General features: G+C 52.6%; 1 protein-coding gene across 2 annotated transcripts; it reads right to left on the bottom strand.

Annotated features, from left to right (window-relative positions):
• Window positions 1-1,581: 1,581 nt before the first annotated feature.
• On the bottom strand, window positions 1,582-22,007 carry Ipo13 (importin 13). 2 transcript variants are annotated; one of them, XM_052716065.1, is made up of 20 exons: window positions 21,158-22,006; window positions 18,677-19,413; window positions 12,500-12,640; window positions 12,254-12,395; window positions 11,985-12,151; window positions 11,662-11,782; window positions 11,428-11,575; window positions 10,879-11,060; window positions 10,778-10,804; window positions 10,447-10,581; window positions 10,144-10,287; window positions 8,580-8,660; window positions 7,935-8,072; window positions 7,650-7,746; window positions 4,908-4,960; window positions 2,650-2,716; window positions 2,507-2,565; window positions 2,290-2,379; window positions 1,835-2,016; window positions 1,582-1,746 (listed from the first exon to the last, which is right to left on the bottom strand). In XM_052716065.1, the coding sequence occupies exons 1-20, from the start codon at window positions 21,242-21,244 to the stop codon at window positions 1,650-1,652; spliced, it is 2,895 nt and encodes a 964-aa protein (XP_052572025.1). In that variant the 5' UTR covers window positions 21,245-22,006; the 3' UTR covers window positions 1,582-1,649. The 2 variants fall into 2 exon arrangements, 1 of the variants encoding a protein (XP_052572025.1); XR_008213653.1 differs by lacking the exons at window positions 1,582-1,746; window positions 1,835-2,016; window positions 4,908-4,960 and having other exon boundaries at window positions 2,325-2,379; window positions 21,158-22,007.
• Window positions 22,008-22,335: the final 328 nt, after the last annotated feature.

Below are 22,335 nucleotides of genomic sequence, written 5' to 3'. Positions count from 1 at the left end.
GGAGCGGGTGGAGAAATGGCTCAGTGGCTAAGAGCACTTGCTGTTCTTACAGAGGACTGGGTTCAGTCACCAGCACCCACATGGTGGCTCATAACCATTTGTTACTCCAGTTCTAGAGGATCCCTCTTCTAATACCTGCAGGTAACTACACTCATGTGGTGAACTCATATATTCAGGCATGCATACACCTAAGATTTTTAAAAACTGGGGCTGAGAAGGAGTGGGAGATAAATGAGAAAGCGTTAGAGACAGATGCTAGCTGGCTCAGGAAGACACTGGATGAAAAAGGAAAGGATGGAATCAATACAAAAGCTGGGAAAAGAACAGAGGAGTGGGCTGCAGTTCCCCCATCAAGTGCACGCAGATGTCACAGATGGGGGTGGGGAGAACTCAGCTCTGCTCTTCAGATCTTACTGACAAGACAGGGTCACCAGAAAGGCAGGGAAAGAAAGGAGGGAGTCCCGCAGCCCGGCGCTGTCCACGGTCCTGATGAGCCCTGAGTTAGCGTTCCTAAGAGGGCAGGGCTGGCTTCCCAGGCAACACTAGGTAACATTCCTCCTGTAAGGGCTGAAAGACCTTGCAGCGCCCCACCCCAACTCCACCCTACTTTGTACGGCCCCCTTGACCATGTGCAAGTTCAGGTGTTCTAAAACACCTTATCACGCTGCAGGTGGTACACTAGTCATGGCCCAGCTCTCTGTCCTCTCGCAATGTACTCAAAATATCTCCTCCCCCAATATAAACATAAATAAATGTAAATTAAAAATAAAATAAAATCTGGAAATAAATCTCCACTCCATTTCTTCCCATACCCTAAATGGTTCCTGAAGGCCCATATTTTCTCATCAGAAATGCAACTTCCTCCATAAAGCCATCCCTCACCCATTCTCCAGATTAGGGTAGCTATGAATTGGGTCAGATTTTATTTGGGGTAGAACCAGGGACCTAGTACTCAGCATTGCTGATTAAAGGTGTGCGTGAATCTAACAGGAGTGTATATGGGTTGCTGATGCTGATGTAGCCTCTCACCCCAGAAGCAAGGGCAGTATTTGGTTCCAGGCTAAGCACCTTAGACAAGTGCCCACCCAGGGAGATATGTGTCCCTGTCCTGGGAGTTAGGTGTCACCACCCTTGGAGGTAGGTATCCCCATCACTTTTTTTTGTTGTTGTTTGGTTTTTCGAGACAGGGTTTCTCTGTGTAGCTTTGCGCCTTTTCCTAGAACTCACTTGGTAGTCCAGGCTGGCCTCGAACTCAGAGATCCGCCTGGCTCTGCCTCCCGATTGCTGGGATTAAAGGCGTGCGCCACCACCGCCCGGCCTCTTTTTGTTTTTTGAGACAGGTCTCATTATTTATCTCTGGCTGTCCTGGAACTTGCTCTGTAGACCGGGCTGGTTTCAAACTCGCAGAGATCAGCCAGTCTCTGCTTCCCGAGTGCTGGGATTAAAGGTGTGCGCCTTCACACCCAGCCTGTGTCCCCACTATTGTTAACCAGGGCCTGGGTCCAAGCATCCTCCGATTCTCCCATCAGGCCTGGGTCCAGGTAGGCGACGGGGGAAGCAGAAAGGAAGCAGAGGCAGCGGTGAGGGTCCAGGTTTATTCTTTGGGAACAGGAGGGGGTCAGAGTGGGTGAGTGGGGCACAGGTGTCCCTCAGTAGTCAGCTGTGTAGTCTGTGCCATGGAGTCCGCGGCACAGCAGTGTGAACTCCTTCACCATCTCCTTCACCCGTCTCTTGTTCACTCGCTCACTGGAGGAGGGGCGGGAGAGCACGTTAGTACTGTCTACCAACACCATCACCTCCAGAGCCGAGCTCTGCCCACACCAGCTCTGCTCACCGGAGGATCTGCTGGCTGAAAGTGTCCTTCTGCTCAGGGCTGAGACGGGCAGATGGGAAACCAGGCGGCTGTAGGGCCTCCTTGATCCACATGCTCAGGAGGCTAAAGCAGTGTTTGTTCAGGGCAAACAGGATGTCGGCGAAGCAGTCCATGAGGCTGCGGGAGGCCTGGCCTCCAATGGCCTGAGGAAGAGGGGTTCTCAGTACAGAGTCTTTCCTCTGTGGCAAGGAGGCCTAACCATATCAAAGGCTCTCAGGGACACGCCTGTAGCCAAGCTGTGTAAGTGAGCACTGTCTTTTGAGATCCTCAGGGCAATCCCAACAACGTTCAGACATTTAATCGCAGGAGAGAATCAGAGAGCTTAGGAAACCAAAGACCCTGGCCCCCGCACAATACCAGCTGCCTCAGCAGTGAAGGCCTCCCCACACCCCAGCCTACCACTTACTCCAGCTCACCTCCAGAACTGCTATGAGCAGCATCCGGCCATCCTCCTGTACCACTTTCCCCACAGACTCTACTTCCCCGCACCGAGGTAGTAGCTCAGTCTGCAGAAGATGAGAGGCCTGTGAACCCCAGTTCCCTCCCACCTCTCCCTGAGGACAAGATCTGCATGCCATACCTCCACCCCGAGTCCTGGGAGGGGCGGGGGTCAGGGGTTAGCATGAGACTCACAAAGAAGCCACAGGAGGCCTTGACAGTAGGTGCCTCAGGGAACTTGAGGGCTAGCACAGCTGTGGGAGAGGCAGAGGTAAATCAGATGGGGCCGAGTGATGCAGGGGAGCCCCAGGCCCACCTTTCCACTTGGCCCCACTTACCACATTGGAACACAGCTTTGACATCCAATCGCTCACACAGGAACAAATCTGGCTTCCGCTTCAAAGCCTGCAGGAGGTGGAGCTGGTAAGCCCAGCCCCAGCCAGCTCCAAGGAGCATCCCCCCCACTCACCTGCCACCCGAGCTCCTAACTTCACGCATCACAGGTACAAGATGCCACCCAGCCATCTCTGGGAACCCATATCACCCCAGAGTTCAGTCAAGTGAGAAGCTGCCCCAGGGATGCTGAATATACATGTAGGTATACCCGAATGCACAGGTTTGAGAGAGGCTGTGGGTGGGGACCATTAATGCAGAGTATTTAGGTCCCAAATCACTCCCTAAGCAAACAACTTCCCCTCTCCCCTCCCAAAGGCTCCGGGTAGCCAGTAGTGACTGTGTTTTGAATCACAGGGAGTGGAGGTCCCTTGGGTTTGTGAGCAGGGTGGTAAGAAGAGAGAGCAGTTGGACACGAAGCCCCAGTCCAGCACCTCCCACACACACCGAATTCCTTTTGTTCTCCCAGCTCCTCCTCAAGAAGAGGAGGAATAGAATATCTGGATCCCTCATCCCTTCTTTCCTCCAGGATACTCTGCCCAGGGCCTGCTCAGCCATCTCATCCTAGGAGCCAGTGCTGCCATGGAGGTAGCAGATGGAGGGATGGGGCAGATGGCCTGCCCCAAGTGCTACCAGACATGGTTGGCACGTCCATGAATCACAGAAGACGTTCGGCACAGCTCCAGCAGTCCTTAAATACTGCTGTTCTCCAGTGATGCCCCCAGTGCACACCACATAGACCCTCCAACCCCTCATGTACCTTGTACTCCCATGTTTATTCAGGTGCAAATACCCCTCATGACCCCAACTTGAAATGACCTACTTACACACCTCTATCAAACCCCCACATACACTATTCTGCACTTACATCATACTCTCATTACAGTTACACACCCAACGCCCACACATCCCAAACCATCCACACACTCAGAGCCCTCTCCCAATACAGCATCCCAACATACCCACAAATACACTCAAACAGCCTCCTTGCCAAAGATACCCCTTCACAGATACCCACACACACCCATCCAGGGTCAGAATACCCTTATTCTTCGTTCCTTTCCCACATCTCCCCACCAGACTGTCGGCTCCAGGAGAGCAAGAACCACACCTACTGTGTGTGCTCATATTCTACCAGTCACAGCTGTACTACAGACTCAGTGAATATGGGAAGAGGAAGCAGACAGACAGACACCCTGTGTACTCCAACTCACAGAACCCTTCCAACCCACAGGGATCCTCTAACACAGAACCCATCACACTAACCTCCACCCGCCTATAGCCTGACATACATCTGCCAAGTCATATTCATTCAATGCAGGCATGCCAACAACTCACAACACATTCTTATTTCCATTAAAAAGCCACCTCTCCAGTCCAAACACACACACACACACACACACACACACACACACACACACACACACACACCACATGTCCATGTTCAGTGTCCATGTCTAACATATCACACATCCACGTCCATACAATGTAGAGGCCGCCTTCCTCACACGTCACATCGGTTTCACATCTATATCAATGTCCAGCATGATGTACACCCTACTTGTAGCACGTGACTTCTGTGTCCTTCCTAATCCAAACTCCAAACATACAGAATAAGGTCAACACAGTTCAGCACACCCCAGACACGAACACATTCTGCCGAGGGCTCACAGTGGAGCCTGCACCCCACCGTCCAGCAGCCCCCCAATCTCTCCTCCGGATGGACTCTGCATCGCACAGTGCACATTCACCGTAAGCTCTGCTCCTCGGACCTGCTCCCAGCCTACCTCCTAGGAGCACTGGGAACACTGAGGTGGGAGCACTATGGCAGGCAGTCCCCGGCGGGAGCACGGGGACAGTGAAGCCCAGGCCCTTCGACTGCAGCCCTACCCTCGACGGTTCTGGGTAAGCCAGCCACACAGGAACTGTTGGGGACAGTCACCACTCTCCCCTCCCAGCCCCTCCCTTCAGGACCAGCCTCTCTCTGGTCTTTGTAGGAGACTGAGCTAGTGGAGGCAAAGGGGCACTAAAGGGGGGTGTTGGGTTGTCAACTTCCACGGAAACAGATGAAGAAACTCTATTCAACTGAACAGAAAAAAAAAATTTGTCAACAGAAAGCTAAAAATAGGCTTAAATTGAATTTCAACATAAGAGAAAGAGAAAGAGAGAGAACAGAACGTGAATGAATAAAACTAAAACACACCTGTGCCAGGAGTTGCATAAATGAATCAACAATATCAGGATGATCCCTGGGCCCTAAAATATAATAAAGATGGAACTTAAGAAAAAATTATACAAACAGCAACTCAACCTCATATAGTTATGTGGGACTGAGAGTCTGTAGGAGACAGCGTGGGGGCACATGAGCAGCAGGAAGCAAGATAAAGAAACAAAACATACAAAAACCATGAACTGGGAGAAGCCCAACAGAAAGAGACGGTAAAGTGAAGGACGGGCCTGCCCAGCTCCCCGGGGCCTTCCACTGACTCCCCAGTCCACCTCAGGCCAGTCCCCCAGCGATCTCTTGGTGCTCCGACAGTTCTAGATTCCACAGAGCTGAGGGAGCTGTGGCTCTGACAGTCGGGGAGCCCTACACTACTTCTTGGCCTATACTTCCTCATCACAGCATCTAAATGGAGGGCAGAGCTGGCTGTGGGTTGGTCCATGGCACCTCATTTTGAGACTTGGCTGAAGGCCCTGGGAAGTCCAGGGCGTGAGAGCTTAACTAAGTATGATGACTGTAGAGCTCTTGGTCTGGCCAAGGGAAGGATTTTGCTCAGTTTGCTCAAACTAAAGAACTCTTATTTGGGTAGGACAGGGCCCTGGGTGCTATGAAGCTGGCCAGATAGGTCACTGGTAGGGCCAGGAGAATAAACTGCATTCTAAGGCCATGATTTTGCTCGACATGGGGCACAGACTTAGGAACAACCCAACTCAGGGCTGAGGACAGCTCCCAGTGTCTGGATGCACCAAGAAAAGGGGGGCCCAGTCATTGTGTCACCCCATGACCCACCGGGAAGGCAGAGCCTGAGGAAGCCTGAACTGGGACAACAAGCCAGGTACAGGGACCATCCTGCCCCACAAGACAACCAACAACCCTGCCTCAGCTTTGATAGGCATGCGCCTGCAGCTCCTGCTTCCCCACTCTCAGGAGGATGCAGTACAAAGGCACCTGCCTGAGACCACTGAGTAGCTGTGTGATCTTGTGTAAGCCACAGATGTTGTTCCCTACCTGTAACACATAACCTCTCCCTCGCTTCCTTCTGCAGGCTACGAGGAGCCACTACCTAAGGCTGGTCCTCTCATCTCTGAAATCTGCGCTACTCAGGTCCTGGAAAGGTCCAATGTACCATATGCCTGGGTCCCAATGTAGAAGAGTGTGTTCAGTGTGAGGTTCCCTTCCTGCTTGGGCCAGATAGTGTGGAAGAGAGGTTCTGGGGCAAGGAACCTGCCTACATTCAACAGTGTCTGAGATCGGCCTCATTCTGGACACAGGGAATGTAGCAGAGGAGATGCAATCCTGCCCCCAGGGGGTTCAGTCTATGAAGAGAGACAGACAGTTGGAGGTTATTCATTTTTGTGGCCTGTGCTTCATTGGCAATGTAAGTATGGTGCAGTTTTAGCACAGAGCTACAAGTCCCCAGTTCTGCCTCAGAGTCACTTGTCTGAGGAGTAATGCCTGCCTCCTAACAAAGGCATGAGAGTGGGAGCTCACCCGGTCATGGGCATAGCACCGTTCAATTGGAGGAGCAAGGCACGGGCATGTGGCTGGATTGCTCCCTTAATGAGAGAACACTAGGGACACACCAGAGCTTGGTGTGACATATGGGAACGTGACCATAACCTGAGGGCAGTGGGTAGCATGTGAAGGGTTGTAGGCCAGAGAGGAAATGTGATCACATTACTATTTTGTGAAGCAGTATGACTGCTGTATGTTGGAGAGATTGGAGACAGGGGCAGGTGTGCACATAGGAGTTTATGGAGCTAATTCAGGTGAGGCTGAGCTTAAACTGAGGAAGGGCTCATGAAAGGTGAGGAGGAGTGGACCCACTGAGGGATGAACAGACCCAAGGTCAATGGACTCATCCAGAAAAGGGGTATAAGTAGTGGAAGACGTGGAATTGAGGACAGTGACACCAGGTTTCTTGCCACTCTGGATCTGCTGCATGGCCCACAGAGGACCAGACATTAACAATATGAGATGGGAGCACTCTGGGCTCCAGCTGAGACCTCTAGTTGGCCTCAAAGCTCAAATCCAGGGTAGGCTTACAGGGCTGAGGAATAGTATTGCTTCTATCCCAGGTTAGAACCTGGGTTAGCAGGAAACCTGAAGGCCAGTTTCCAACTCTCTCAGGCAGAGAAGGCCACAGAAGGAGGGGCTGGGACCATCCCCAAAGGGACTTTGGGCTCAGAAAGGACTAAACTTTGACACGGGAAAAAGAATCAGCACTCCTGAGTACTTCATATACAAAAGCCCAAGCCAGGACCCAGGAACTAGAATGCCTGAAATGATATGGAAACAAGGCTCAGCGAAGGTAAGGGACTTGCCCAAGGTCACACAACTAGTTTGGTGGTGATGAGCTTAGATTCTAGGTCTACCTGGTATCGATGCCTATGCTTCTCTGACTTCTCATTATATCCCAAAGGCAATGAGCCAGACTAGTGTCCCAAGTCCCTCAGAGTCTGAGCCCAGCTTTCCCCAGCATCCAGACTGGCCTGGAGTGCAGGCGGGCTGTAAAAGACACCATTCACCATTATTCACTTCAAACCTACAGAATCAACTACATATAGGTAACAACTGTGCTGTGCTTCATCTCCCAAGTTTCCCATCAAGTCCCATGTGCGACCAGGGGATCGAGAACAGAGTGGGTAGCTTTGGCTCCCCGGTGGAGGAAGCAGAGGCAGTGGCAGTGTGGCGGCAGCAGAGACCCTGACTGGTACTTACCTTGCTGGAAGAGAGTGAGTGTGACGGAAGTGACCAGCAGGAAGAGGGCCTCTATTGGGGGAAAGTGGGCAGGCTCATGAGCAAAGATGTGGACCAGCTATAACAAAGCAGGGAATGCTGGTCAGCTGAGGTCCGCCTCACCAGGACAGATCAACATCCCTGGAACACAGGTGGGGACCCCAGCCATGGCAGCCATCTGACACCCCACCCCCACCCCCCACCCAGGGTCAGATCTCTAACTAGGGTGACCTCCAGAGCACCGACTGCCCAAACCAGAAGGCCTACCTGCCGAGTGAGGTCAAGAGCAGAGGCCTGGGGGATGGTGCTGTACATCCGACCCAGCATCTCACAGAGCTGTGGCACCATGGGGGCAAAGTCATCCAGCAATGTCTTAACAGACTTCTCAAAGATGGCACACACCGCCTGAGGAAAAAAGCAGAGAGACCCATCAGCAGGTCATGGGATGAAGCCCAAGAAAGGACTCTTACCCAGAAGTCCAGCCAAACCCTGCAAACCAAGCGAGGTAAATAATCTACTCCTCAGCCTGAAAAGCAGGGGCAGAAGGCTCCCCAGAGAGCAGAACAGGCTCAAACTTTGTCACTTCACTCCCGTTACTCCCGTTGTTACCATTCCCTCTCAAGGGACAGGAAGAGCCACGGAAACCTCAACTCCAAAGGATGCAAGGCCAGGTCTCTGGAGCTATGGCAGACACCAGTTACTTGGCCCTGCAGTCACTATGGTTTCACCCAGCACTTCTGTGGTACTGGGGTGGTGGCAGGGATGGGGGCGCCTTCCTAAATGACATCTGCTCTTGTGGCAGTGTCACAGTCTCCCCTCCTTGTCCGCTACAAGCAGCAGCAAGGCATCAAGTCCTTTACTCTGGCACTTAGGGCCAAAGTCAGCCCAGCAGCAGAGCGGGTCAGGGCTCACCTCGACCACCTGGGCATCGTTCAGCCACTTGCTCAGCACCTTCTGGATGAGCTGGAAGACTTGCTGCAGCACCACCACCACCTAGAGACACGCACGGGGAGGAGTGAGGCAGCTCCTCTGGCGCCCACCCGAGGACCTGGCAGGAGGCAAAGGGCTCAACCCATCACCCTCCACTGCACACTGAGGATGTGGCACATAGGACCCGTGGGGCAGGAAATGGTGAGCTTAACCCCCCAGCAATGAAAGAGAATAGACTGTAGGTCATCTTAGAGGAAGGCTCAGAACTGCAGAGCAGAGGTGTCCTAAGCTCTTGGTAAGACTGAGATAGCTTCGCAAACCCGACAAGACGAAGCAGAACTCACTCTCTGTTCATCTCTGCTCAGAAAAACGAAAGCAACGGGCTAGGCCCTGAGGAGGAAGAGATGCTGTCTCACCCAAGCAGGCGTGGGGCGGGGAGCCCCAAGGGATGCGTAGATACGGGCAGCTTATGGCAGAGCAGAGAGCAGGCTGAGGTCCTGGGAGATAGGGAAGGCAGGAGGATGGACTGCCACAGAAGAAAAGGGGGGCTCTGCGGGATGATGGTGGCCCAGGCTTGGCCTAGAGCCCAAATGGTAACTGACGCTGAGGTGTGGAGCCGAGCAGAGGCCAGGGTATCCCTGGCTTCTTTTTTCCCAGACGGTCTGGGGCACGCAGTATCAATGACCGAAGCAGTCCCTGGTATGTGTCTAGAACTTCCCAGTCTGCCAACCTCTCTCACTCAAGCCCCCTCTGCTCTAGTGGCCCTGCAATGGGCAGGCGCAGATCCTAGTGGCCCACAGCTCTGAGAGGGAAGCTGAGGCTTGTCCCAGACCAGACAGCTTGTAAGAGGTCACCTCAGGGCTGGGGATGTAGCTTGGTGGCAGAGTGCTTGCCTAGCATGTCCAGAGACCTATGTTCAATCTCTGGCACCACAAAAACAAAACCGTCCAATTACAAGTGTCTTTGATGCCAGCACTTGGGAGGCAGAGGCAGGAGGATCTGTGACTCAGGGCTGGTCTTTTTTTCATAGCAAGTTCCAGGCCACCAAGGCTATTTAGCAAGACCTTGTCTCAAAAGAAAAACAAAAACAAAAAGCAGAGAGATCATCCCAAAGCCACGTCCATGTGATCCCAGTGCTCAGCACTCTGCCCTGCAATAGTCTGTTTCTGTGTGTCTCCTCTAATGGGGGGCAGCTCGAGTGTCTGCAGGGGACAGTGAGGGCCCAAGCAGGAGGCCCTAAAGAGATGGGGTTCAGCATGAGCTCACAGGACAGCTCAGTGGGACCAAAGATAATGTCAGTGTCCCTTACAGGTGGGGGCAAATAAACCTCAATGACATCATCCCAACTGGGCTGAGGACAAGGAAAACATCTTCTACAGGATGAGGGATGCGATGACATGGCCACATATAGAGTGGAGGGTCAAAGGACCAAATGCATGACCTCTGTGGGGTCAGGAAGCACCGTCAACATTATCTACAGGGTTGGAGAGTGACATCCATTCCCACGAGGAAAGGAGGAATGAGTGGCAAAGACAATGTCACCTACTGGGTTGGGTCCCTGTGGCACTGGCAACTTCCGGAGCTCAGGGCCTTCGTGATCATCCTCATGATGACTGACATCCAGTGTGGTGAAGAGGTTGGAAAGAAGCCCCAGGATGTGGACAATGGCCAGCTTGTTGGAGGGATTAGGCTATGGGAAGAATCAAAACTAGCTCCAGACCTCTGAGCCCCAGCCTAGAGGCCAGATCACTCAATAGTGGACCCGAGTGCCAATTCCAACATCCCCACCCCTCTGCCCACAGAGAAGCCCGAGTGCCAGTGCTGCCCCAGGTCCCCGGAGCTCACTCACTATCTCTTCTGCCAGCTTCTCCAGTTGTTGGATGTAGGGGGAGATGAGTGAGTGCAGGTTCTTAAGGATCTCCTCCACCTGCAGGGCTGACAGCAGGAAGCCCAGTGCCTGCATTAGCCACATGCACTGGCTTGTCTGTGGGGCAGAAAACAGGGATGGTCCATCCTGACCACATCTGCTTGTGAGCAGAAAGGAGAAGGAACCTCTTGGGGAGGAGTATAAGAACAAAGAATAAGAGATCAGTAGGGAGGAGAAGGTAAAAGGCAGAATTTAGGGGTAAGCAATTCCCCACCAAAAGTCCAAGGAGACCTCTAGAAAGCTGGAACCGTACCTTGTGGACCTGCTTCATCAGCACATCCTGGGGGTAGAGAATAACACATCAGCATGGAGCGGGGCACTCTGAGGCCCAGCACCACCTGGGGCACCACATACCTGGGAGACAGCTACAATGTTGGCAGCATAGGGGGGCAGGTCATATTTGCACTCCCGGCAGATCTTTTTGAGGGTAGACACAGAAGAGACAGACAGCTCAGGATTGCCGAGGGCATGCAGCACAAGGGGCAGAACACTGTTGATCATGACGGGGTGGTCAGCCAACCATTCAGACAGAGCTCCTGGAGGAAAAGGCAAAGAGAAGGCTCTCTGAGGCAGGCAAAGCTTTAGGAATGGTGAAGTTACAGCCTCGGTACATCCAGAGTGCGCGGAGGACCGTGCGGCCATAAAGGCATTGGTGCTCAGACATGAGCCTCATGGCTGAAAAGCAGAAAGGGATTACTCAACAGAGGCCCAGCACTGCTGCTCCACTGACAGCAAGCGAGCATCATGAGATGCAGCTCAGGGCACTGCAGAAAAGACTTGCCAGGACAGTTAGTTGGCTGCAATGTTGACTGTGTTGGGGGGGAGATGTATCTCTCTCAGTCATGCTTAGGGATGGGTGCTGGAGCTCTAAGAATGTGGCCATGGATGTATGCCAGGTCTCACCAATGGTGAACATGACAGTATCTGCCAGCTGCACGTTGCTGATGCTGATCCGTGGGATGAGGCCAATGAGCCCGGGCACCACATCAGAATAGTTGACATCGATGGTCTCCGCGATGGATTGGAAGCCATAGAGCAGGGCCTCTGTGTGCTGGGGAAAGAGGGTGCCACTGGCTTGACTTAGGAGGAGGGTGTCACAAGTTAGGGAGGGCAGAAGGAATCAGGTTTGGGAGGTACCTGCCAGGAGTAGGGCTCCTCTGAGCTGGTGAGCAGACGACCCAGCTTGTCATAGAGGTTGCTAAGCAGCTCAGCCCCCAGCATCTCATAGACATACATGAGCGTGTCTGAGATGTCCACCCTGAAAAGCAGATGAAGGCCTTTTATAGTGCTTGGATCTTTAACATAAGCCAGGAACCTACCCATGGACCCTCACAACACTGCAAAATTGCCTAAAGGCTAGAGAATGGAGCCCCCAGAAGGCAGTAAGCCTGGCTGATTGCCTCTTCCCTTACTTCATTACTTAGGACTGTTCAGAGCGAGGTTTGGCCTGCTACCATCACCTGTAAATCCGGAACTGCTCCTTCTCATCTGAGGACCAGAATCCGTATTCCTCATCAGAAGGGAACTGGGCCTTATGCAGAAGCACATCCACCAGCTGGAAGTAGACTGGCCGGTACACCTGCTGGTACACGGCCTGCTTCTCTGCCTCAAAGGACAGAATGTCATCCTGAGAGAGCCAGGGAAGACAGTTAGCCACCTCCCCAGCAACCACACAAGCATGATCCACCTTCATGAAGGCCCAGTCCGACCGATGGTCACACAGACATACCTGCAGCGTGTACCAGAAGGTGAGAGTGAGGGAGCTGGTGGTCTCATTGACAGGATAATGGCCGGGGATGCCCGTGCAGAACATGATCATGTTGACGAGTGCCAGGAAGCTCTGCCAGTGCTCTACTTGATCTAGCAAGGCCCTGGGGTGGGGGAAGAGTTAGCTCATCGTACCTCCCCAGTGAGGGTCCGTGACTTTAATCTTTAACGGGCCCTGCCATCCCACCAGTGCTGCCCCACTCCCTACCGAGAGTGATTCTCGCCCAGGGCCACAGCAATGCGACAGATGCCGTGGGAGGTCTCCATGTCCCCATTCTGAACTGCCTGGCGCAATTGTTCCTGCAGTCCCAGAACCAGCGGAATGAGTTTCAGGAGTGTGTTCACATACCTAGAGGCATGAGGTAAGGTGACCCATCAGAGCTGTCTGCCCAACCCCAGCCCACCAGCTTTGAGAGAAAGGCACAATTTCCCTGCCTTCCACCAAAGCCTTCCTATGCAAAAGAGGCCAAGGCTGCTTTGATGCTGCTCATGCTGAGAACACTGGGTCAGAGATCTTCGGGAGAGCTCTGGGCAGGAAGCACAAGAAAGTCCAAGCTACAGGTTGAAGCACTTCCTCCAGCAGGACTGGAAGCTGATGCTGGGATGGGTTAACACTCGGAGAGAACTAGGATGACGAGAAGGCATTTTTGTGTGACAGTGACATGAATTTTGTCTGGAGGCCCAGAGGACAGACTGTTATGAGTTGAAGTGTACATCTCCTAACAAGATATGTTGAAGGACTGGGGAGATAGTTCATGTCATACAATCATGAAAACATGAATTTGATCCCTATAACCTATGCCAAAAAAGCTGGGTGTACTTGTGATGCCAGTTCTGGGGAGACCTCTGTCTCTACAGGAGGATTCTAGAGGCTTGCTGGCCTGCCAGTCTAGCCAATTGGTAAGCTCCAGTCAGTGAGAGGTCCAGTGTCAAAACACAAGATGCACGGCTCCTTAGGAACACCGAGGCTGTTGTGAGTGTGCACAGACAATGACGGCATCCTATCCCCCAGGACCTGAAAACGCAGCCCTACTTGGAAAAAGCATTGTTGCAGATAAAAAACATACTAGAAATGTGCTCCTAATCCAGTATGACTCGTGTCCTTACAAGACAGCCATGTGATGACAGAGATGTCACGGGACAATGCCAAGTAAAGAGAAAGGTAAGCACCGGAGCTTGCAGCTGCAAGCCAAGGAATGCCAAGCTGCCAGCCAACCACCAGGCAGGAAGCAGCTGGGAAGAAATCTTCTACAGGTTTCAGAGGAAGCAGAGTCCTGCTGACACCTTACTTTCAGACTTCTAGCCTCCACAACTGTCAGGGCGCTTCTGTCATTCAAAGCCATCCATTTGTGGTACTGTGTTATTGTGGCCCCAGAAAGGAACGTGGTCAGTGTCAGGAGACACTGGACAAGGGTGGTCATGTCAGGAACACTATTAAAGAAGAACACTATTTGGAAGGTCATAAGGGCATCGGTTCCCCCTGGCTGCCCAAGTCCTGTGTCTGGTGGCAGCAGGATGGGGTGAACAAGATGATGAACTTAGAGTTGACAGGTAAAGTGGACAGTACGTGATGACTGGCTGATTAAAAAGACAACTCTCCATGTAAGTACAGCGTGGAGTCACTGAGACACAGAGAAGAAACGGACACCTTAACAAGAGGTGAAGTTTTAGACAAGATGTGCAAGTAGAAGTTTAGAAAGAATAGGACATAAAACTCTGAGAGGTCAGAGCAAGACACAGATTCGGGAGTCTCCTGCTGGAAACTGAAGATATAGGAGTCAGTAAGAGCTGACCAGGAGGAAAGTATGGAGCAAGAGCAATGGAATGTCCAGGCCAGAGTCCTGAAGTACAGGACAGGCAGGGAAAGCCAGGACACAAAGGGGATGGGGCGACGGTAACAACCTCCACTGTGGGGACAGGACGAAGCAGAGGAACCATATTCTAAGAGAAGGTCAGATGCCCGGGACCTCTCAGATGTCAACCAGTGTCACGGTAGCAATTTATGTTGGCAGGAAAGGGGACTGAAGGTCCCTGTTACCTGGAATTGCCCTAAGCAAGTTGTTAGGCAACATCATCTGGACCTCAGTGAGAAGATGACAGGACATAAAGTGGCAGCAAGACCAGGAATGGTGACATCCTTCTCCACACCCCCATTCCAGAGTCTGCCAGCAAAAGCTATCCACCCCAGGATACCCTCAGTTCAGAGACAGCCCCAAGGGGTATCGCCTGGAGACAGCTGGGATAGCTTCAGTCTCAGGATCCTGACACAGGCTGCACCACCAGACAATGGGTACCTTCAGGCCAGGCTCCAGTACAGAGAGTCAGGGGCAGGGCCAAGGCTATGACCCAGAAGCTCCCCAGCAGCTGAGATGGAGGCTATCTCCATAGCATCTCTGCTGTCTTCCGAAGTATCCTCTACCTGCCTGCATTCATGCAGACAGAAGGTAGGTAGTGAAGGCTCTTAGCATGTTTTACCTGAGCCTCGAATAGGATAAATCAAGGACAACACAGCCCAGAAGGGCTCAGAGTACTGCTCAAAGTCAAACAGCTACTCAGACCCAGATCAGACTGAGACAGTCTTACACTGCTACAGGTCTGCTTCCCTTTCCTGCAAAGGATCTGTGCAGATCTGGGTGTGAATCTCCAGTCCTTATGATGGGAGCCCCAACATCCTATCCAGTTCACTTCCTCTACCCCCAGTTCCCTATGAGCAGTTATTCCAGTATTAAAAATGTATTTCAAAAGCTGGGCGTAGTGATGCACACCTTTAATCCCAACACTCAGGAGGCAGAGGCAGGTGGGTCTCTGAGTTCAGGGCCAGCCTGATCTACAGAGTGAGTTCTAGGACAGTGAGGGCTGTTACACAGAGAAAGCCTGTCTCGAAAAACAAACAAACAAAATGTATTTCAGGGGAAAAAAATCAAAGGAGAGAGCCAGGAAGCAGGAGCAAGTGCAGAGGAACAGAAAAAAAGAGGACTCAGGGCTGGAGGGAAGGCTATTATCAGGACACCTAGGAATCAGTCACTGAAGGTGACTTTCTTAACCTAAATATAGCAAACAAGCCTGGACAGAGCAGATCCCCGGTGCCAACTCCTGGCTTGTTGTACCACCCATAGGGAAATTGCCTGTGTAGATTTCCTACCACACATGCTGGAGACCTCTGAGCAAACAGAACAAGCCTGTGGCCTCAGAGGTTTCTAGACTTGCTACGGGAAGGCTGAGAGGATGTCTTTAGGACCATGGTTAAGGGTGCATTCAAGAGGCCTGGCTCGAGATGGTCAGCTCCTGCAGCTGGAGCAGAGCTGTTGGGGATGTCTTGGCTGCCGCTCACACTGAGCTCAGCCCAGACCTACAATTAGAGCTCTGGGAGCAGAGCTGAGAAAATGGGAAGAGTTGCTAAGCAACCAAGGGGCTGCAACCAATGGGCGCCCAGGAGGCTATGGGTTCCCTCACTGGCCCCTTGCTTGCTCATTCGTTCAGAAGAGAAGGGGCATCAATTACTTGCTAAAGCCCTTGAGACAGATGGGTGGGTGAACTTGGATGTATCCAAGGATACCCCACATCACCCTGGTACTTGCCCTGACAATTCTCCTTAGCCACTACCTAAGCCCATCCAGCACTTGAGTCTCATGCTGCCACAAGAGCTCTGACTTGAGACTTGGTATCCACATTATGCTAGGGACCCAGGGATATCTTACTAACTGCCCCTACAAAGGTAACAGCAAATATTAGTGAATACACAGGATATTAAGGAGTCCATGGGAACCACACTAAACATCTCATGTTCTTTTATTTAACCTTCAACCAAAAAATGTTTTCAACCAACACTTTTTTTTTTTTTTAACTTTAGTAGTGGGGTTGAACCTAGGGGCTTATGCATGTTCAGCAAGCACTCTACTCCTGAGCCTTGCTATATCCACAGCCTTTAAGGTTTTAAAGGACAGTGATTACCACATGACCTATGTGTGTGCATGTGTACTTGTGTGGGAGCTCTAGCTCACTGCTTGTAACAGTTTCTACTTCTTACCACCAATTCTAAAAGCGAACAGCTTTAATCAGTTTAACAGTAGCTTTCTGTTTCTCTCTTAAAAAATAAGGTTACCGGGGGCTGGAGAGATGGCTCAGAGGTTAAGAGCACCAACCGCTCTTCCAGAGGTCCTGAGTTCAATTCCCAGCACCCACATGGTGGCTCACAACCATCTGTAACGAGATCTGGCACCCTCTTCTGTATACATAATAAATAAATAAATCTTTAAAAAAAAAAAATAAGGTTACCATTAAACTTAGTCACAAATGGTAGGATAAAAACATCATACACGGAGTCCCTAATTTAAAGCACATGGCACACGCACAGCATATGTGTACTAATAGGTGCTCCTGATCTCCCACCCCGAGTAAAAGCCACAAAAGAGCTGCCATCACTCAAGGGATTGAAATATTCTTCTTTTTTTTTTTTTCGAGACAGGGTTTCTCTGTGTAGCTTTGCATCTTTCCTGGAACTGACTCTTGTAGCCCAGGCTGGCCTCAGACTCACAGAGATCCGCCTGCCTCTGCCTCCCGAGTGCTGGGATTAAAGGCGTGCGCCACCACCGCCCGGCTAAATATTCTTTACTGAATACCAAGGGCTGCCTCTGTGCACAGCACACTGTTCTAGCATTACAATTACTCCTTATGTTTTGTATGACTGCCTCCATTTTTGCTTAGAAGTGGTTTACCCAAGGTCTCACATTTAGTAAACGAACTCTGAAGTTCACACTCAGACATGACTGTCACCAAAGCTTGTGCTGTTAGCCACTCCTCCACACAGCCTTCAGTGGTATTCCCCTCCATGTCTACCCAGGATTTCCAAAATCCTATCTCTGAATGTCAGGGTTAGGTTTAAGTCTTGTTCTTTGTGGCCCAACTTACACCCAAAAGAATCTCAACTTTATACCAGCCTCAGGATGAAAAAAAAAAATTCTCAAGCTTGGCTAACAAGGTCCTTCATGATTTGAACCTGGTCCTCCTACAAGTCTGGCCTTTAAATCCTGCTATCTAATCATACCTAATGATTCACAAGCCACCACTAATTCTTTCCCACCTTTCACCTTTCGTGGGTGCTTTCATCTGTCTGGGGTTTTCTCCCCAAATCCATCAACTGCACCTGACTAACTTTCCAAGTACAGCTTGGCTATCGTTTCCTCTGGGCAGGCTTTCACCCACCCCAGCCTGAGTTAAGTGCCTCTACTGGGTTCTTAGAGGCTCTGCTCTCTCCATTAATACTGACCGGTAGTTGATGGTATTTCTGGACTCATGTGCTCACCAGACTGTGAGCAGCAGACGTGAGTTAAAGCCTTCACCTGTGTGCTCCAAGTGCCCAGCACAGGGCCCAACCCAGCAAGTCCCTGTCGGCTGCTGGACAAACGCACCCTTCCCTGCCTTCACCTTCTTTCTGGTCTTTCAAAGTGCTGCGGCACCATCCACTCCGGGCTTTGTACCTGTTGTGGTTTCAGAAGCTAAAAGCATGCCTTCTCCTCCCCCAATCCATCAGGCAACTCCCATTTTTTTAAGCCATTCAAAAACTGGTGGATACTCCATTTCCCAGGCACAATGAGATAAAGTAAAATGTCCTTGCAGTTGAGGACTCAGGGGGAGATGCACACTGATTTATAAAGGAATCTTCCATTGCAGGCTAGGAAGGAAAACCAGGAACATCACTAAGAGCTCTAAAAGAATACAGCACGGAGGACCAGGCTCGCTCTGAAGAACCCTTGGAACCTCTCTGTGGAAATGAGATGAAATCTAAGTGGCAGCAGAGGTGATGTGCTTCCTGTTCAGGGGCTGGACGGAGCAGAAAGGAACAGTATAGAAGCACAGAAAGTCAGCAGAGTGGCATGAGATAAGCTGGTGTGTGCCTCACTGTGGAGGCCTCTTTATGAGTTAGACTCAATTCTGAGCTTTAAATACAGAGAAAGTCACTGGTCAGAAAGGAAAGCTTAGATCCTCGTTTTCAGGAGGTCCCTCTGACTGTTGGGATGATGAAGGGTAGAAGAGAGAAAAAGCAGGAGATTGGTAAGAAAGCGCTGCTAAAATCTGGGAATGACAGCTGGGACTAGGGTGGCAGCAGAAACTGAAAATAATTGATCTGCAATATGGTCGGGAGCAGAACAGCCAGGACTTAGCGACTGGCTGAGGGAAAGAGAGGAGGCAAATATTTTAATAGTCTACCAGATAATTAGTTGTTTAATGTCTGCCTCACTTTCTCAACCATGAGGACAGGGACTGTGTCTCACTGGCATCCTTGTTTTTGTCTCCAGTATAAGATAAAGGGTGTGACAGAACAGTCCCTTAATGTTCATTGGATGGATGGGGCTGTCCCTCTCCGGGAAGCCGGAGACAAACTCACCTTTGGGCATCAGGCTGGGAGATGGCATTGACAATTGCCTCCACGCTGCTGTCAAAGAGCTCTGAGTCCTGCAGAGCGGCGAAGGCAGCCTGAATGAGCGCCTCACAGTCCTGCAGGGGTACTTCCAGCTGCACCCAGCTGGAGAAGCACTTGAGCACCTTCTGACGCACACAGCTGGGCGAGCTGGGCTGTTGTAGCAGTTGCTCCAGCAGTGGAAAGACAGCCCCACACTCCACAGCCAGGCTGGCCCGCACCAGACCTTTGCGGTACTGGGGCAAGCGGCTGGTCTGGAACTCCTCGGGCAGTACTGTCAGCAGCTCAAGCAGGGCCAGACAACGGCCCTGGCCATCCACCGGAGAGTCCTCAGCCTGGAAGAGCCGTACCATATCTGCCACAGCACATGGCCAAGCGTCGGGCATCATGCTGAGAGCCAGTGAGGCCAGTGCCACACAGAGCCGAGTCAGCACAATTTTGGAGCCACTGGCAAAGCGAGTGATCTGGGTGAAGAGCTGTGCCTTTAGGCTTTCATACTGGTCAGTGGGGATGTCACTCCAATAGCGAGAGATCTTGATGTGCAGGGCACTGGCCCCAAAGTACTGAATCTCAGGCACCTTGTCCGGCTGTAGGAGCTGCCAGCTGAAATGCCAGGCCTGGGGAGAGACCTGGGCCTGCATCAGCCACTTCTGAGCCAGGTTCTTGTTCTCAATATTGGGGTCGTAGTAGAGCTGGTGCAGCGCCTGCAGGACAGCACAGGACTGAGCAGGGGCTGGCTACTCTGGATGCTGCCAGAGCCCAGAACAGAGGGTGTGACTTGCTTCTGCAAGATGCTGCCTCTCCCTGACTTGGGGGGAGAGGGAGTGAGCAGGAAGGGAGAGCTCAGGGTTCGGCTGACCTCTTGAGAGCCTGAATCTTGCCCATGCTCTAGCATATCCTCTTCTTAGAGTACAAATGGGTTCTGAGAGGGGTTCTCCACGGGAAAGCCGAAAAAGTGGGGGCTGGGCTCTTCCCATAGGGAGGTATGTGAGGGCAAGGCCTAGGAGGAAGGAATGGCTCCATAGGGATAAATGTAAGCTTGAGACAAGTATAGAACAGCCTGAGGGGGCCTGGCCCTTTCAGATACAGCTGCTCCCATTGACTCCAACAAGCAAATTCCATTTGCTCCCCAGGATCATCCCGAGGTCACTCCGGAGGCTGGCACTAAAGCCAGTGTGGAATCTGAGAAGGACTGCTTCGGGCCAGGTAGCCCTGGAATAGAGATACACTGGAAGGGAGGGCGAGAACATCTTCACAGAGCACATGTAAGCCTCCAATCAGATGATGCAGAGAAGCCGTGGCCAGAAGCAGTCCAAGCAAGTGCCTACCCAGGAGCTGTCAGGAGCAGAACCCCCAGGGCCCCAACTCCAATGAGACTTCATGTAGTAAGAAAACAATGGCTCATCTCCCTGGTAGCATATGGAAGCATGTGCCGCCATGCCAACACTGCCCAGCCCCAAGGGCCAGGTTCCCTAAATGGACTCCATCCAATTAGGATTAACCGTTATCTATAACCCCTGAAAGCCAGTTATGTCCCTTGTTCAGCCATCAGGGATGCAAGAGGGGACACAAAACAGAAACAGAGGGGACGCATGCTCAACATTTGTTGGGGCAAACGGGGCTCAAGAATAACCAATGAGTTTCTACAAGTGCCCCTGGCTTTCCAGCTAGGTATCCTTAGCTCTCTCTTCATCTCTAGAGGTATGGGGGAGGGGGTGCATTCCTGCATTCCAGGCTGCGGGGAGAAGCACAGAATCAAAAAAGATGGCCTGGGCAATGGAGAAGTCTGGGAGGAGGCCATGGCAGAAAGCCATGTGGGCAGGTAAGGAAGGAAGGGCCTGTTAAGTTGCCAGCAGAGCCAAGCCCCTTGGATCCAGCACAAAGCAAGAGAGCCAGACACTCCTGCCTGCCCAGGTCGGGCTTGACTTCCATCCAACAAGTAAAAGACCCTTTTCTGAAGATGAATGAAAACATAACCCAGATGGTTTTAGTTCCAAATATTTTTGTGAGCCTTTGGCTGAACAAAGTGAGTCAGGTCCAGGATGGTTCAGCATCAGTGTGGTTTCTAAGGTGGAGGGGGGGGGGGTGGGGGGGTGGCTGAGTGGCAGGTATTGTGAGTTCCTGGTTCCCTCCAGCACTGCTCCTGCCTTTCTCCTGGAGCTGGACAGGAGTCAAGCTGGCTATAGGTCTAAGCTATCAGCACCCTGGAGGGAACAACCTAAGACTCTAGAGTATCTGTCCGAAAGGGGACTGTGTCTACAGAAAGCCAAAAATAGCCCATTAGGCACTGCAACGCTGCCGTCCAAGCCTGCCGAGAGACGGTAAATACCAGGTGCTCTAGGGGCACCATCCCAGCGGGCGCTGAGCCCCGGGCCTGAGCTCTGGCATCAGTGTCAGTCCCCAGAACTTCTGCTCTGTCACTTTGTGCCCACCCCGAGGCCCTCATACCTTCTCCACGTTCTCCACAGTGAAGTCCAAGGCTGGTGCTGCTCCAGCCCCTGCAGCCCCCAGCTGCTCCTCCCGCCGCCGCTCCATCTTTGCTCCCTGCCTGGCAGGGAGGTGGACCCTGATCTGTCTCTTGCCCCAGCCCTTTGGCTGTCGGCCCCCTGCTAGACCCCGGCTTGAGTACCCAGGAAGCGGTGGGATGAGGGGATGCCCAGGGCGGGCATGGCTGCCGAGGCCTCCCCACCTCGTTTGGGTTGTGGGGGGCTTGCAGAGGTCAAAAGATGTGCTCTTCGGAGGGAACCCACTCAGGCGGCTCCCAAAAGGGAGGCGTCAGTGAGGCGCTGCCAGGCAAGGGTCCTAATGGGAGGTCACGGTCTCTCCCTTGAATCAGAAGTCATAGGGGAGGGAGGCCTATGGGGGAAACCGAGGCCCTGGCCCGTGAGGGGTCACAGGGTCAACGGCCCGTACCCACAACACCCCAGTCTGGGTGAGCTCCTAGATGCTGTGAGGTCAAGGGGCTGGGAGATCACCCGGGAGTGAGCCCTTCGCGGGGTACAGAGGCGTCCAAGGAAGCGCCGGGTTGCAGTTTCGCGAGTCTGGGGCAGAGTCGGTGGAGTTGAGGGGCTGAGCTAGGTCCCTCCGTTGGCCTGGCCCGCGATCTGTTCACCTCCCGGCTCTGGCCCCGCTATGGTCGCTGCCTCCACCCCAGTGACTGACAGACAGGCCGGCCCGGCCGGGACGGGGCGGGGACCTCTGTAAGATGCGGGCTGTCCTGAGCGCCTGACCCCAGTACCACTAACTCAGGCCTCCACCCACGCCTGTCCTGGCCCGGCACGGCCAAGCACATCCAGGCACAGCCCAGCGGAACTACGCGGAAACTCATTCCGGGTCTTTGGCCCTGTCCTCGTGCCAGCCCGCGCGCCCCCGAACAGGCGACAGAACGGCGCGCCGCCAGGGGCCCCTGCCCAAAGCAAGGACCCGCCTCTATGCACCCTGGGAAGTGTAGTTTTCGCTGGGCCGGAAGGCGGCGCCTGATGAGGGAACTCGGAACACGTGGGTTGGGGTTCTGCGGAGCCCTAACCTATTACCGGCTTACCACGGAGGACCGTCGTGCTCAGTCACATTGCCCAGGAATGCAACTCCTGCGAAGACGTGATTCTTGGGGCCTGCGGATGGAGTTG

This window comes from Peromyscus californicus, unplaced genomic scaffold, assembly GCF_007827085.1.
Source record: "Peromyscus californicus insignis strain IS unplaced genomic scaffold, ASM782708v3 Scaffold_5__1_contigs__length_169319896, whole genome shotgun sequence".
Classification (NCBI taxonomy): domain Eukaryota; kingdom Metazoa; phylum Chordata; class Mammalia; order Rodentia; family Cricetidae; genus Peromyscus; species Peromyscus californicus.
Note: the sequence above shows the minus strand (reverse complement) of the source record. Positions and strands in the feature narration are given on the sequence as shown.

Bases quoted from the DNA above. Each gene is read 5' to 3' on its own strand.
- Ipo13 (XM_052716065.1), bottom strand. From the start codon at position 21,244: ATGGAGCGGCGGCGGGAGGAGCAGCTGGGGGCTGCAGGGGCTGGAGCA. The intron at 12,396-12,499 runs GTAGGGAGTGGG...CCCCCACCCCAG, and splicing joins CTGGGCGAGAATCACTCTCG to GGCCTTGCTAGATCAAGTAG. The intron at 10,288-10,446 runs GTGAGTGAGCTC...TTCTTCCCATAG, and splicing joins AGAAGCTGGCAGAAGAGATA to CCTAATCCCTCCAACAAGCT.